At 45.7% G+C, this 17,165-nt stretch overlaps 1 protein-coding gene across 1 annotated transcript; it reads right to left on the reverse strand.

Moving 5' to 3' along the window:
* Positions 1–13,219: 13,219 nt before the first annotated feature.
* On the reverse strand, positions 13,220–14,120 carry LOC123120582 (gamma-glutamyl peptidase 3). Its single transcript, XM_044540587.1, has 2 exons — positions 13,419–14,120; positions 13,220–13,330 (listed from the first exon to the last, which is right to left on the reverse strand). The coding sequence occupies exons 1-2, from the start codon at positions 14,118–14,120 to the stop codon at positions 13,220–13,222; spliced, it is 813 nt and encodes a 270-aa protein (XP_044396522.1).
* Positions 14,121–17,165: the final 3,045 nt, after the last annotated feature.

The raw sequence follows: 17,165 nt of genomic DNA on the forward strand, positions 1-17,165 counted from the left end.
TCAAAAGTATCACCCCGTCGGCCTCCTGTCGGCCGAAGAGGGACTTTTCGGCCAATCGCGGGCCAAAAAGGACTTTTCGGCCAACCGTTGGTCAAAGAGTCCCTCTTCGGCCAACACCTGCTCTACTGTTTTAGAAAATTCATATCAATTAGGATTTTTAGTATTTTAATTTGATTCTTTTTGCATTAGATTAGAAATTTTATCAAGTTTCTGTAGATATCAAGTTTGACTAGATTAGAAAGTTTGAATTTGAATTTTCATGAATTTGCTCAAATCACTAGATTGCCTATAATTTGAGCTAGGAGTATTCTTTTTAGATGATTCTTTTTGCTACTGGTTCTTTGTGAGTTTGTTTATCAGTAGTAATTAATTGGTGAATTTTAGGATTATTTAAATTAGGTTTTTACGAAAACAGTTCTGTTTTAGTGTTTTATAGGTTTTGTGCTATTTTTTTAATTTTAATTTCTTTAAATTGTTTTCTTTATTTTTTTGACATATTTTTTTAGTTTCTGTTAAGTTATCACTAGCTATTTTAATCTGTCAATCATCACTAATCTTGAATACCACAAAAAAGGACATTGCAAGCAATGGCATTATTCCTATGTTGCAAAATTCGTTGGATTTCATAAAAATTCCGCATGAATCAGTTGGATTTGATATCAAGTTGGTTGTGTGATACCTTGTGGGATTCTCACATGGCCATGAGAGCAACATGAGTGCTTGCGTCACGAGTATATCCAAAACGTGTGTTTTTTCTCCTTTTAGGGCCTATCCAAAACATGTCATCCTCAAGTTGTTCCTCTGTGTGTGGTGCTGAAGACTCATGGCGTCATTGGTGCTAGAGTGATCGATGTCACGATGTGGGCACTCTCAAGTGAAGACCTGGCCGATCATATGCGCGCCATGATGGAACCAAATGCCAAATAGTGTCTCTTCGCCATTATTGAATCATTCTCGCATGCCGACTTTACAAGATTGGTGGTTACTCTATGGTTCATCTAGACGATGAGCAAAAGAGCAATTCATGATGGCGAATTCTAAAGCCTGATGTTGACGCAAAGCTTCTGTTGGGTAACGTAGTAATTTCAAAATTTTCCTACGCACACACAGGATCATGGTGATGCATAGCAACGAGAGGGGAGAGTGTGTCCACGTACCCTCGTAGACCGAAAGCGGAAGCGTTAGCACAACGCGGTTGATGTAGTAGTACGTCTTCACGATCCGACCGATCAAGTATCGAACGCACGACACCTCCGAGTTCTGCACACGTTCAACTCGATGACGTCCCTCGAACTCCGATCCAGCCGAGCTTTGAGGGAGAGTTCCGTCAGCACGACGGCGTGGTGACGATGATGATGTTCTACCGACGCAGGGCTTCGCCTAAGCGCCGCTACAATATTATCAAGGTGGACTATGGTGGAGAGGGACACCGCACACGGCTAAAAGATCCAAGAGATCAATTGTTGTGTCTATGGGGTGCCCTTCTCCTTCGTATATAAAGGGGGGAGGAGAGGGCCGGCCAAGGGGAGGAGGTGCGCCCAAGGGGGGAGTCCTACTCCCACCGGGAGTAGGACTCCTCCTTTTCCTATTTGGAGAGAGAGAGGGAAGGAAGAGGAAGGAGGGAGGAAGGAAAGTGGGGGCCGGCGCCCCTCCCAATTCGGATTGGGCTTGGGGGGGGCCCCCCTCCCTTGCTCCTTTCCCCTCCTTTCCACTAAAGCCGATTAAGGCCCATATACCTCCCGGGGGTTCCGATAACCTCCCGGTGCTCCGGTATTATCCCGATCTCACCCGGAACCATTCCGGTATCCAAATATAGTCGTCCAATATATCGATCTTTACGTCTCGACCATTTCGAGACTCCTCGTCATGTCCGTGATCACATCCGGGACTCCGAACTACCTTCAGTACATCAAAACACATAAACTCATAATATAACTGTCATCGAACTTTAAGCGTGTGGACCCTACGGGTTCGAGAACTATGTAGACATGACCGAGACACATCTCCGGTCAATAACCAATAGCGGAACCTGGATGCTCATATTGGCTCCCACATATTCTACGAAGATCTTTGTCGGTCAAACCGCATAACAACATACGTTGTTCCCTTTGTCATCGGTATGTTACTTGCCCGAGATTCGATCGTCGGTATCTCAATACCTAGTTCAATCTCGTTACCGGCAAGTCACTTTACTCGTTCCGTAATGCATCATCCCGCAACGAACTCATTAGTCACATTGCTTGCAAGGCTTATAGTGATGTGCATTACCGAGTGGGCCTAGAGATACCTCTCCGACAATCGGAGTGACAAATCCTAATCTCGAAATACGCCAACCCAACAAGTACCTTCGGAGACACCTGTAGAGCACCTTTATAATCACCCAGTTACGTTGTGACGTTTGGTAGCACACAAAGTGTTCCTCCGGTAAACGGGAGTTGCATAATCTCATAGTCATAGGAACATGTATAAGTCATGAAGAAAGCAATAGCAACATACTAAACGATCAAGTGCTAAGCTAACGGAATGGGTCAAGTCAATAACATCATTCTCCTAATGATGTGATCCCGTTAATCAAATGACAACTCTTTGTCTATGGCTAGGAAACATAACCATCTTTGATCAACGAGCTAGTCAAGTAGAGGCATACTAGTGACACTGTTTGTCTATGTATTCACACATGTATCATGTTTCCGTTTAATACAATTCTAGCATGAATAATAAACATTTATCATGATATAAGGAAATAAATAATAACTTTATTATTGCCTCTAGGGCATATTTCCTTCAGTCTCCCACTTGCACTAGAGTCAATAATCTAGATTACACAGTAATGATTCTAACACCCATGGAGTCTTGGTGCTGATCATGTTTTGCTCGTGGAAGAGGCTTAGTCAACGGGTCTGGAACATTCAGATCTGTATGTATTTTGCAAATCTCTATGTCTCCCACTTGGACTTGGTCCCGGATGGAATTGAAACGTCTCTTGATGTGCTTGGTCCTCTTGTGAAATCTGGATTCCTTTGCCAAGGCAATTGCACCGGTATTGTCACAGATGATTTTCATTGGACCCGATGCACTAGGTATGACACCTAGATCGGATATGAACTCCTTCATCCAGACTCCTTCATTTGCTGCTTCCGAAGCAGCAATGTACTCCGCTTCACACGTAGATCCTGCCACGATGCTTTGTTTAGAACTGCACCAACTGACAGCTCCACCGTTTAATATAAACACGTATCCGGTTTGCGATTTAGAATCGTCCGGATCAGTGTCAAAGCTTGCATCAACGTAAACATTTACGATGAGCTCTTTGTCACCTCCATAAATGAGAAACATATCCTTAGTCCTTTTCAGGTATTTCAGGATGTTCTTGACCGCTGTCCAGTGATCCACTCCTGGATTACTTTGGTACCTCCCTGCTAAACTAATAGCAAGGCACACATCAGGTCTGGTACACAGCATTGCATACATGATAGAGCCTATGGCTGAAGCATAGGGAACATCTTTCATTTTCTCTCTATCTTCTGCAGTGGTCGGGCATTGAGTCTTACTCAACTTCACACCTTGTAACACAGGCAAGAACCCTTTCTTTGCTTGATCCATTTTGAACTTCTTCAAAACTTTGTCAAGGTATGTGCTTTGTGAAAGTCCAATTAAGCGTCTTGATCTATCTCTATAGATCTTGATGCCCAATATGTAAGCAGCTTCACCGAGGTCCTTCATTGAAAAACTCTTATTCAAATATCCTTTTATGCTATCCAGAAATTCTATATCATTTCCAATCAACAATATGTCATCCACATATAATATCAGAAATGCTACAGGGCTCCCACTCACTTTCTTGTAAATACAGGCTTCTCCAAAAGTCTGTATAAAACCATATGCTTTGATCACACCATCAAAACGTTTATTCCAACTCCGAGAGGCTTGCACCAGTCCATAAATGGATCGCTGGAGCTTGCACACTTTGTTAGCTCCCTTTGGATCGACAAAACCTTCCAGTTGCATCATATACAATTCTTCTTCCAGAAATCCATTTAGGAATGCAGTTTTGACATCCATTTGCCAAATTTCATAATCATAAAATGCGGCAATTGCTAACATGATTCGGACAGACTTAAGCATCGCTACGGGTGAGAAGGTCTCATCGTAGTCAATCCCTTGAACTTGTCAAAAACCTTTTGCAACAAGTCGAGCTTTATAGACAGTAATATTACCGTTAGTGTCAGTCTTCTTCTTGAAGATCCATTTATTCTCGATGGCTTGCCGATCATCGGGCAAGTCAACAAAAGTCCATACTTTGTTCTCATACATGGATCCTGCTACCTCTTGAGCACTGCGTTGGTTTTCCCTTGAAGAGGAAAGGGTGATGCAGTAAAGCAGCGTAAGTATTTCCCTCAGTTTTTGAGAACCAAGGTATCAATCCAGTAGGAGGCCACGCACGAGTCCCTCGCACCTACACAAACAAATAAAATCCTCGCAACCAACGCAATAAAGGGGTTGTCAATCCCTTCACGGTCACTTACGAAAGTGAGATCTGATAGATATGATAAGATAATATTTTTGGTATTTTTATGATAAAGATGCAAAGTAAAATAAAAGGCAATAAAAACTAGCTAAGTGTTAGAAGATTAATATGATGGAAAATAGACCCGGGGGCCATAGGTTTCACTAGTGGCTTCTCTCGAGAGCATAAGTATTACGGTGGGTAAACAAATTACTGTTGAGCAATTGACAGAATTGAGCATAGTTATGAGAATATCTAGGTATGATCATGCATATAGGCATCACGTCCGAGACAAGTAGACCGACTCCTGCCTGCATCTACTACTATTACTCCACACATCGACCGTTATCCAGCATGCATCTAGAGTATTAAGTTCAAAAGAACAGAGTAACGCTTTAAGTAAGATGACATGATGTAGAGGGATAAACTCATGCAATATGATATAAACCCCATCTTGTTATCCTCGATGGCAACGATACAATACGTGCCTTGCTGCCCCTACTGTCACTGGGAAAGGACACCGCAAGATTGAACCCAAAGCTAAGCACTTCTCCCATTGCAAGAAAGATCAATCTAGTAGGCCAAACCAAACTGATAATTCGAAGAGACTTGCAAAGATAACCAATCATACATAAAAGAATTCAGAGAAGATTCAAATATTGTTCATAGATAAACTTGATCATAAACCCACATTCATCGGTCTCAACAAACACACCGCAAAAGAAGATTACATCGAATAGATCTCCACAAGAGAGGGGGAGAACATTGTATTGAGATCCAAAGAGAGAGAAGAAGCCATCTAGCTAATAACTATGGACCCGAAGGTCTGAGGTAAACTGCTCACACATCATCGGAGAGGCTATGGTGTTGATGTAGAAGCCCTTCGTGATCGATGCCCCCTCCGGCGGAGCTCCCGAAAAGACCCCAAGATGGGATCTCACGGGTACAGAAGGTTGCGGCGGTGGAATTAGGTTTTTGGCTCCGTATCTGGTAGTTTGGGGGTACGTAGGTATATATAGGAGGAAGAAGTACGTCGGTGGAGCAACGTGGGCCCCATGAGGGTGGAGGGCGCGCCTGGGGGGGGTAGGCACGCCCCCTACCTCGTGCCTTCCTGGTTGCTTTCTTGACGTAGGTTCCAAGTCCTCTGGATCACGTTCGTTCCAAAAATCACGTTCCCGAAGGTTTCGTTCCATTTGGACTCCGTTTGATATTCTTTTTCTGTGAAACTCTAAAATAGGCAAAAACAACAATTCTGGGCTGGGCCTCCAGTCAATAGGTTAGTCCCAAAAATAATGTAAAAGTGTATAATAAAGCCCAATAATGTCCAAAACAGAATATAATATAGCATGGAACAATCAAAAATTATAGATACGTTGGAGACGTATCAGATCCCATCTCGGATTTCATGGCCTCAAGCCATTTTGCGGAATCTGGGCTCACCATCGCTTCTTCATAGTTCGTAGGTTCGTCATGGTCTAGTAACATAACCTCCAGAACAGGATTACCGTACCATTCTAGTGCGGATCTTACTCTGATTGACCTACGAGGTTCAGTAACAACTTGATCTGAAGTTTCATGATCATCATCATTAACTTCCTCACTAATTGGTGTAGACGTCACAGGAACTGGTTTCTGTGATGAACTATTTTCCAATAAGCAGGGAGCAGGTACTGTTACCTCATCAAGTTCTACTTTCCTCCCACTCACTTCTTTCAAGAGAAACTCCTTCTCTAGAAAGGATCCAAATTTAGCAACAAAAGTCTTGCCTTCAGATCTGTGATAGAAGGTGTACCCAACAGTTTCCTTTGGGTATCCTATGAAGACACATTTCTCCGATTTGGGTTCGAGCTTATTAGGTTGAAGCTTTTTCACATAAGCATCGCAGCCCCAAACTTTAAGAAACGACAACTTTGGTTTCTTGCCAAACCACAGTTCATAAGGCATCGTCTCAACGGATTTCGATGGTGCCCTATTTAACGTGAATGCAGCCGTCTCTAAAGCATAACCCCAAAACGATAGCGGTAAATCAGTAAGAGACATCATAGATCGCACCATATCTAGTAAAGTATGATTACGACATTCGGACACACCATTATGTTGTGGTGTTCCGGGTGGCGTGAGTTGCGAAACTATTCCGCATTGTTTAAAATGTAGACCAAACTCGTAACTCAAATATTCTCCTCCACGATCAGATCGTAGAAACTTTATTTTCTTGTTACGATGATTTTCCACTTCACTCTGAAATTCTTTGAACTTCTCAAATGTTTCAGACTTATGTTTCATTAAGTAGATATACCCATATCTGCTTAAATCATCTGTGAAGGTGAGAAAATAACAATACCCGCCGCGAGCCTCAACATTCATTGGACCACATACATCTGTATGTATGATTTCCAACAAATCTGTTGCTCGCTCCATAGTTCCGGAGAACGGCGTTTTAGTCATCTTGCCCATGAGGCACGGTTCGCAAGTACCAAGTGATTCATAATCAAGTGGCTCCAAAAGTCCATCAGTATGGAGTTTCTTCATGCGCTTTACACCGATATGCCCTAAACGGCAGTGCCACAAATAAGTTGCACTATCATTATCAACTCTGCATCTTTTGGCCTCAATATTATGAATATGTGTATCACTACTATCGATATTTAATATAAATAGACCACTCCTCAAGGGTGGATGACCATAAAAGATATTACTCATATAAATAGAACAACCATTATTCTCTGATTTAAATGAATAACTGTCTTGCATCAAACAAGATCCAGATATAATGTTCATGCTTAACGCTGGCACCAAATAACAATTATTTAGGTCTAAAACTAATCCCAAAGGTAGATGTAGAGGTAGCGTGTCGACCGCGATCACATCGACTTTGGAACCATTTCCCACGCGCATCGTCACCTCGTCCTTAGCTAATCTTCGCTTAATCCATAGTCCCTGTTTCGAGTTGCAAATATTAGCAACAGAACCAGTATCAAATACCCAGATGCTACTGCGAGCATTAGTAAGGTACACATCAATAACATGTATATCACGTATACCTTTGTTCACCTTGCCATCCTTCTTATCCGCCAAATACTTGGGGCAGTTCCGCTTCCAGTGACCAGTCTGCTTGCAGTAGAAGCACTCAGTCTCAGGCTTAAGTCCAGACTTGGGCTTCTTCTCTTGAGCAGCAACTTGTTTGTTCTTCTTCTTGAAGTTCCCCTTCTTCTTCCCTTTGCCCTTTTTCTTGAAACTGGTGGTCTTATTGACCATCAACACTTGATGCTCCTTCTTGATTTCTACCTCCGCAGCCTTTAGCATTGCGAAGAGCTCGGGAATTGTCTTATCCATCCCTTGCATGTTATAGTTCATCACGAAGCTCTTGTAGCTTGGTGGCAGTGATTGAAGAATTCTGTCAATGACGCTATCATCCGGAAGATTAACTCCCAGTTGAATCAAGTGATTGTTATACCCAAACATTCTGAGTATATGCTCACTGATAGAACTATTCTCCTCCATCTTGCAGCTGTAGAACTTATTGGAGACTTCATATCTCTCAATCCGGGCATTTGCTTGAAATATTAACTTCAACTCCTGGAACATCTCATATGCTCCATGACGTTCAAAACGTCGTTTAAGTCCCGATTCTAAGCCGTAAAGCATGGCACACTGAACTATCGAGTAGTCATCAGCTTTGCTCTGCCAGACGTTCATAACATCTGGTGTTGCTCCTACAGCAGGTCTGGCACCTAGCGGTGCTTTCAGGACGTAATTCTTCTGTGCAGCAATGAGGATAATCCTCAAGTTACGGACCCAGTCCATGTAATTGCTACCATCATCTTTCAACTCTGCTTTCTCAAGAAACGCATTAAAACTCAACGGAACAACAGCACGAGCCATCTATCTACAACAAACATAGACATGCAAAATACTACCAGGTACTAAGTTCATGATAAATTTAAGTTCAATTAATCATATTACTTAAGAACTCCCACTTAAATAGACATCCCTCTAATCATCTAAGTGATCACGTGATCCAAATCAACTAAACCATATCCGATCATCACATGAGATGGAGTAGTTTCAATGGTGAACATCACTATGTTGATCATATCTACTATATGATTCACGCTCGACCTTTCGGTCTTAGTGTTCCGAGGCCATATCTGCATATGCTAGGCTCGTCAAGTTTAACCTGAGTATTCCGCATGTGCAACTGTTTTGCACCCGTTGTATTTGAACGTAGAGCCTATCACACCCGATCATCACGTGGTGTCTCAGCATGAACTTTTGCAACGGTGCATACTCAGGGAGAACACTTTTATCTTGAAATTTAGTGAGAGATCATCTTATAATGCTACCGTCAATCAAAGCAAGATAAGATGCATAAAAGATAAACATCACATGCAATCAATATAAGTGATATGATATGGCCATCATCATCTTGTGCTTGTGATCTCCATCTCCGAAGCACCGTCATGATCACCATCGTCACCGGCGCGACACCTTGATCTCCATCGTAGCATCATTGTCGTCTCGCCAACTTATGCTTCTACGACTATCGCTACCACTTAGTGATAAAGTAAAGCATTACAGGATGATTGCATTGCATACAATAAAGCGACAACCATATGGCTCCTGCCAGTTGCCGATAACTCGGTTACAAAACATGATCATCTCATACAATAAAATTTAGCATCATGCCTTGACCATATCACATCACAACATGCCCTGCAAAAACAAGTTAGACGTCCTCTACTTTGTTGTTGCAAGTTCTACGTGGCTGCTATGAGGTGAGCAAGAACCGTTCTTACCTACGCATCAAAAACCACAACGATAGTTCGTCAAGTTAGTGTTGTTTTAACCTTCTCAAGGACCGGACGTAGCCATACTCGGTTCAACTAAAGTTGGAGAACCTGACACCCGCCAGCCACCTGTGTGCAAAGCACGTCGGTAGAACCAGTCTCGCGTAAGCGTACGCGTAATGTCGGTCCGGGCCACTTCATCCAACAATACCGCCGAACCAAAGTATGACATTCTGGTAAGCAGTATGACTTGTATCGTCCACAACTCACTTGTGTTCTACTCGTGCATATAACATCTAAGCATAAAACCTGGCTCGGATACCACTGTTGGGGAACGTAGTAATTTCAAAATTTTCCTACGCACACACAGGATCATGGTGATGCCTAGCAACGAGAGGGGAGAGTGTGTCCACGTACCCTCGTAGACCGAAAGCGGAAGCGTTAGCACAACGCGGTTGATGTAGTCGTACGTCTTCACGATCTGACCGATCAAGTACCGAACGCACGGCACCTCCGAGTTCTGCACACGTTCAACTCGATGACGTCCCTCGAACTCCGATACATCCGAGCTTTGAGGGAGAGTTCCGTCAGCATGACGGCGTGGTGACAATGATGATGTTCTACCGACGCAGGGCTTCGCCTAAGCACCGCTACGATATTATCGAGGTGGACTATGGTGGAGAGGGGCACCGCACACGGCTAAAAGATCCAAGAGATCAATTGTTGTGTCTATGGGGTGCCCCTCTCCTCCGTATATAAAGGAGGTGGGGGGGGAGAGGGCCGGCCAAGGGGAGGAGGCGCACCCAAGGGGGGAGTCCTACTCCCACCGGGAGTAGGACTCCTCCTTTTCCTATTTGGAGAGGGAGAGGGAAGGAAGAGGAAGGAGGGAGGAAGGAAAGGGGGGGCCGGCCCCCCTCCCAATTCGGATTGGGCTTGGGGGGGGAGCCCCCTCCCATGCTCCTTTCCCCTCCTTTCAACTAAAGCCCATTAAGGCCCATATACCTCCCGGGGGGTTCCGATAACCTCCCGGTGCTCCCGTATTATCCCGATCTCACCCGGAACCATTCCGGTATCCCAATATAGTCGTCCAATATATCGATCTTTACGTCTCGAACATTTCGAGACTCCTCGTCATGTCCGTGATCACATCCGGGATTCCGAGCTACCTTTGGTACATCAAAACACATAAACTCATAATATAATCGTCATCGAACTTTAAGCGTGCGGACCCTACGGGTTTGAGAACTATGTAGACATGACCGAGACACGTCTCCGGTCAATAACCAATAGCGGAACCTGGATGCTCATATTGGCTCCCACATATTCTACGAAGATCTTTATCGGTCAAACCGCATAACAACATACGTTGTTCCCTTTGTCATCGGTATGTTACTTGCCCGAGATTCGATCGTCGGTATCTCAATACCTAGTTCAATCTCGTTACCGGCAAGTCTCTTTACTCGTTCCGTAATACATCATCCCGCAACTAACTCATTAGTTGCAATGCTTGCAAGGCTTAAGTGATGTGCATTACCGAGTAGGCCCAGAGATACCTCTCCGACAATCGGAGTAACAAATCCTAATCTCGAAATACGCCAACCCAACAAGTACCTTCGGAGACACCTGTAGAGCACCTTTATAATCACCCAGTTACGTTGTGACGTTTGGTAGCACACAAAGTGTTACTCCGGTAAACAGGAGTTGCATAATCTCATAGTCATAGGAACATGTATAAGTCATGAAGAAAGCAATAGCAACATACTAAACGATCAGGTGCTAAGCTAACGGAATGGGTCAAGTCAATCACATCATTCTCCTAATGATGTGATCCCGTTAATCAAATGACAACTCTTTGTATATGGCTAGGAAACATAACCATCTTTGATCAACGAGCTAGTCAAGTAGAGGCATACTAGTGACACTCTGTTTGTCTATGTATTCACACATGTATCATGTTTTCGTTTAATACAATTCTAGCATGAATAATAAACATTTATCATGATATAAGGAAATAAATAATAACTTATTATTGCCTCTAGGGCATATTTCCTTCAGCTTCACCAACAACTATAGAGTAGAACTTGTTGCCTTGGTGAAGTCATCAACTCATGATGCACCAACTCAATCTCTCTCTCGGATAGGGTCAAGCTGGATACTGTCTCCACGGTATATGGTGAAAATCATTAGACGGAGATGTAAGTCAGACATGTGGAAAAGGGAGTGATTGGGGTTGTATGCCGTGATCATAACAGTGTCTACATAGGAGCGTCAGAATTAGTCTTCAATGGCGTCGCTAATCCTACCACTCTGCTATGACTGTGGTGTTTGGCAGGGCTGGTCGGGTGGTTTGCATGGGCTATCATCAAGAGATCTAAGCTTGCTCAATGACTTTTCATCATGTCAGATCATCCATAAAGGAAGGAGCTCCAAGTACTAGGCTCACAACTTGGATAACTTTGCTTTATCTCTCAATCAGGGTCGCATGTCAGCCGTTGAATTCAAGATGAATTATTATAAATACTTTCGTTTATAAAGAGAGCCGCTACACGTATGATCAAAATTCATATGACCTTTGTACGGCCAGACTGATCTGGTGTTGTGGGACACAACGTACGGAAGCGGGCATCTCTCCTTTTGTATCGAAAATTGGATGGAAAACCATCGTACACGAGGTAATTCCATTCAATAAAGCCATTATAGTAATGACTAACTACTGGAAGTCGAGGCAGAAGAGTACCGGCATCTAGATAAGGGGATGGATGAGACCGGCTAGAGTTATGTTAAACTCAATGTCGACGCCACATTACCCAAACAATCTTAATGGTGTTGTGAGTGCTGTTCTTTGGGATGAGAAAGGAGGATTCACTCCTGCTTCCAATGATTTCCTTGAGCATGTGGCAGACGCGGCGATGACGTAGGCATATGCTCTTAGACATGGTCCAATTCTAGCATCACAACTCGGGATCCAGAACTTGGTGGTGGAAGAATCAGAAGGCGTGGAGGTCATAAACACGATGAAGGGGGCTTCACTGCCTTAGAAACGGCTGCTATTTATGCAAATTATGGTGTTCTTTCCCTAGGTTATACTTCGGCTTCTTTCATTCTGTGCCTAAGGAAGACATGTAATCCCTCATGAGTTAGATCGGCTAGCAGCCTTGATGCCGCGGTCAACACGGCTAGAGGAGCCACCGACATCAATTGTAAGGTGGCTGATGGACGATGTATCTGTCTTGTAAAGTAATAAAGCGACCTGAGTTTGTAAAAAAATGAACTTATAGCTTGTTTTAGACCTTGGTAGTATTTCAAATTGACCTCGGTCAAATGCATTTACCCTTTGTTAGAATGGTAAAATGACCACAACGGTATATAGTGGTATTCTTGTACGTTTCTTTTTTGCAGTAGTATTTTAACAAATTTCGTGTTGGCGGTGGTATTTTGACAAGTTCCATGCATGGTTGCAATGATATTCTTACAATTGCCAACCTATGGTACGAGTATCGTCACAAGTATCTTGAAAAACGCCGTCACTTTGGACCCTGTTAAACTGAAGAAATATGGCCGGTTGACTGCAGAAAGTAAGCAGCCTTTTCAGCGGATAAAAAAAGACAAGCAGCCTTTGACAGAAAAAAAAAGGTCATAATCCAGACTCGATCATAATGAAAAAGGTTGGACATAATTTCATGGTCTTACTTCGGCATCATCACACTAAAATAAACAGCAAATAGTTTTCTATGCTGCGTCCAAGCGGGATTCCCAAAATAGGAACCAGTGGTCAGCATCCGGTCTGACTGTCCTTGAATTTTTCCGTCCCTGCCTGTTAACGACAACATTTTACGTATAAAAAGATAGATGTAACAACGACAATTTGCATGGTTCTGCACATAATCTCACGACCAAGCTTTGTTCAATCCAATATTGCACGATGCTAGTAGTATGATTCTTCAGTCTTGAGGAAACTTTTGCAGAGCTTGAGCCAGAACTCTCTGTCAGGGCTAGTAGCCTCCAGTTGCCTCTTCACATCCCCAGCGAACGACAACTGCAACATGCAAACTGGCAAATCAGATCCGATATATCGTGGATTGACAATGGCATCATGCACCACATAGCTAGAGGGAAGCACTCACGGTGATGGATTGGCTGGTGGAGAGGCGGTCGACGAGGCTGAGGAGTATGTCGCCGGTGTACTCCGGGTGGCCCTGGATTCCCAGCACGTGGTCGCCGACGCAGAACATCTCCACACCGGTTTTGTCCGAGGACGCCAGCACGTCGGCGCCCAGCGGCGCCTCCCAGACCTCGTCCTGGTGGCACTCGGTGATCTTGGCGTACTGGGGAAGGTCCCGCAGCGCGTCGAGGAACCTCCACGGCGGCAGCGTCGCCGCCATGGCCACCTCCCGGATGCCGATGTCCCACCCGCCGCGCCTGGCCTTCCCGACGCGGCCGCCCAGAGCGCGACATACCACCTGGTGGCCGAAGCAGATGCCGAGGACGCGCTTCCGGGCGGCGACGGCCTCCTGGACGAGGAGGCACAGCCGCAGTATCCACAGCTCGTCGGCGTACGCGTCGTAAGGGCTGCCGCTGATGACGAAGCCGTCGTAACATCCGATGTCGTCCAGGTCGGGGAGCTCCCCGTCCACCGCCCGGAACATGTCCCACGTCTCGCAGACGTCGCCGTTGCCATCGCCGTCGTCGCCAGAGCCAAACGCACTCACGAAGACATTGAAGTAGCCTCCGTACGCCTTGAGCACGTACTCCGAGTCCCGCGCCGCCAGCAGCAGCGCGTACCTCCTGCTCCTCCTTGGCTGATCATCGGCTGCCATGATCTTCATGGCGGACTACCGGATCAGTTCTTGCAGCAGGAAGGAGAAGGCTAGACCAAGCAGGGCTGAGCTTATAGCGCTTTGCTAATGAGTAGGATTGGCTGTAGTGATTGATCAGCTGGAGACGATCGCTGGCATTTATAGAGGTCGATCGGAAGCTGGAGAGAATGGGAGTACGTAAACACGAGGAGAGAATCAATGGCGACAACAAGCACGCTTTGGGGAGACCCGACTCCTTTTCGGATGGACGACCATGCATGGTTGAAATTCTTTGTCTGACACGACCAACACAACATCCATCGGCAGCCTAAGAAGAGCCGACATTTTCTCTGGTCGATCATGCATGCGACCAATTTTGTACTACCATTATATGATATGATCAGTACAAATATGACATGGTGTTGTGGAGGAACTTTTTACGGAGCCGGACGGGTCGTCTTGGGTCGCCATATTAGTCAGCAGCCGTCTGACATGGTGTTGTGGAGGAGACTTTGTCAAAGAGCCGTTCAAGATCTTTATGCACTTTTTTTGCTCTCCACGTTAAAAAAATCGAGCTTTCTCATTTGTTTTGGAAGTTATAATTAGCAGCCTGAGACCAATGGAGAGATTAAGTCATCACATGAAGAACAAAGTACAACAATCGACATAAAAATGAAACTGCTGCTTGAAGAGTTCTCCATTTGTATTATTTCAGAGCACATATATGATATATGAAGTGGAGGGACATGCAGATTGTGGGACACTGATCCACGTCAAAATTCAGAAATTTGTTTGTGTATTTCATGTATTCGCGCACGTATATCAGTACACACATATTTGTATTCGCATGGTAAGAGCCTCTACAGCCGGACGCCCCCAACTCACTCAAACGTCCGGGCGGACGGCCCGGTAACTGACCTGTCACAAAAATGCGCCCCGGGCGGGACCCTCAAACGCCCGGTCTGACCGGCACCCCTCATATCCAGCCTAAATATGGAGCGGATATGGGGCGCGTCCGTCACGTCGTCCCTGGCCCATGTTGGCCCACCTGATACCACAAATATTCCTCCACATCCGCTCGCCGGACAAAAGCCTAGCCACTTCACTCCATTGCTCTCATTCGGCGATCTCCGGCCTTCTCCGGCATGGCGGAGATCGGATCTGACTCCGACTAGTCCGGATCCTCGACTGGGGTGTCATCCCATGCGGGTTGGAGGAGGCAATGGCCATCTGCATAGCACTCCGCTGCTCCCAGGAGGACATCGCCTGGCTGACGGCAGGATCTGTCCGGCGCGACTCTATAGCGTCGGTGCATCGGGCACTCGGATCCTTCGAGGCTGGATCATCGCGGTCCCGGGAGCCTTCAAATCTCTCCTTCCCCATCACCGGTCCGACGGAGTATGAGTCCCACCAGGACCGGTGTGCCCGCCATTGGAAGGAGAGGATAAGGGTGGCGGAGGCCCACCTCGCTGCCAACATGGCGGTGGAGGAGGCGGCTAGTGCGGTAGCGCGGGCTGCCATAGACAAGGAAGCCATCCGCGCCCGCATTGTAAAGACGAGAAAGCAGAGGAGCACGTGCGCCCTCACCTGAAAGAAGAATCGGGCGGTCCGTGCAATGGTCGGACTGCCACCCAAGAAGGAGAAAGAGGACTACGACGGGTCGAACAGCTCCGGCGACGAGTAGATCCGGCTTGATCTCTACCGCGTCTTCAACCGATACTTCCGGGACAAGGACGGCAAGGGCACCGGGAAGGGCAAGGGCGGCGGTGGATGATCTTGTCCACCATAGCCAAACATGCCAAATTTTGATAGTCCGATGGCATGTTAGTGATGTAGTAGCCGGACAATGTGTGTAATGCATCGTTACGTAGTCGCATGAGTTTATATGGATTTGAGGTATGGTAATTGAGGTGTAGGGTTGTGAGAAGGAAAATTTGAGGTTTGACTGGTCAGTGTCCGCCGCCGCGTTCGGGCGCATCTGCGGGTGTTTAAGGGGTTGTATTTGCCAAGTCCCGCTGTAGATGATCTAGGAAAGCATTATACATGCTATGGGACTGTTTTGGGGTACAGATATTTCAATGAATAGTCGCTGGCTTCGACAAGTGTCTAGTAAAACGGTAGTGTTGTGTTGAAACCGTTAAGTCTGTTCCTCTTTCTACTCGTCTGTTCTTGAAGCACCATGTTCTTCTCTTCTTAGAACCTTTTTTTTAGAAGCAGGTCTAGAAACCACTTAGGGACGACAATGACAGAACAAGAACAAGAGTAGGAGGAGAAAACAAAGAAAAAAGTACCCTGCAGCCTCGACACCCAGCCGCCGCCGCCTCTCAAAAAAAGCCTAGGGTTCCTCCTTCTTTTGGCGCCGCCGGTCCGTATCTTATCTGGTGGCCTTAGCGTTGGAGGCGGATGCATCCAACCATTGTTAGTGAGAAGGCTCCATTTTTAGATGTTTCTTTGAATTTTGTTAGGGTTTTTGTCCTGTTTAGGAAGATGAGACAGTTACAATAGACCCAAAGTGGTCGGAGCCTTCTCCGGACCCTCCGCAAGCGGGAGCTACATGCACCGGGCTGCCTCCCTTGGAAGATGAGCGTGGCGGCTTCCTGAAGATGGAACAAGGTTCTCCCTGTGTAGCCCCCGTCCCGGTGGTGCATCTAGCATTGTCGGAGGGCGTGTGCAGGTGTGTCTCCGGCGGATCTCACGGATTCAGTCGGTGATAGTGTTCCATGGATCTATCCGGATCCGGTCTTTGTCCGTTTATATTTGTGTGTCTTCAAGTTGAATCCTTCCGATCTACACATTTCTTCATCCGCGGCGATTGATATTCTGGTGCGCCGGTCCTTTGGCACTACTAGGGAAAAACCTAGCAGTAGCGCGGGTTTTAGGCCTACCAGTAACGCGGGCTGCAGTGCTACTGGTACGGCGCTACAGCTAAAGGTAAGCAGTAGCGTGGGTTAACCCACGCTACTGCTATATCCACTTAGTAGTACCGCTTCCTGGAAAGGGCGCTACTGGTAATTACTAGTAGCGCTTCTCACAGCCCGTGCTGCTACTATTATTCTGTATTATTTTTTTATTTCA

This window comes from Triticum aestivum, chromosome 5D, assembly GCF_018294505.1.
Source record: "Triticum aestivum cultivar Chinese Spring chromosome 5D, IWGSC CS RefSeq v2.1, whole genome shotgun sequence".
NCBI classification, from domain to species: Eukaryota; Viridiplantae; Streptophyta; class Magnoliopsida; order Poales; family Poaceae; genus Triticum; species Triticum aestivum.

Bases quoted from the DNA above. Each gene is read 5' to 3' on its own strand.
- LOC123120582 (XM_044540587.1), bottom strand. From the start codon at position 14,120: ATGAAGATCATGGCAGCCGATGATCAGCCAAGGAGGAGCAGGAGGTAC. The intron at 13,331-13,418 runs GTGAGTGCTTCC...TGCATGTTGCAG, and splicing joins CCACCAGCCAATCCATCACC to TTGTCGTTCGCTGGGGATGT.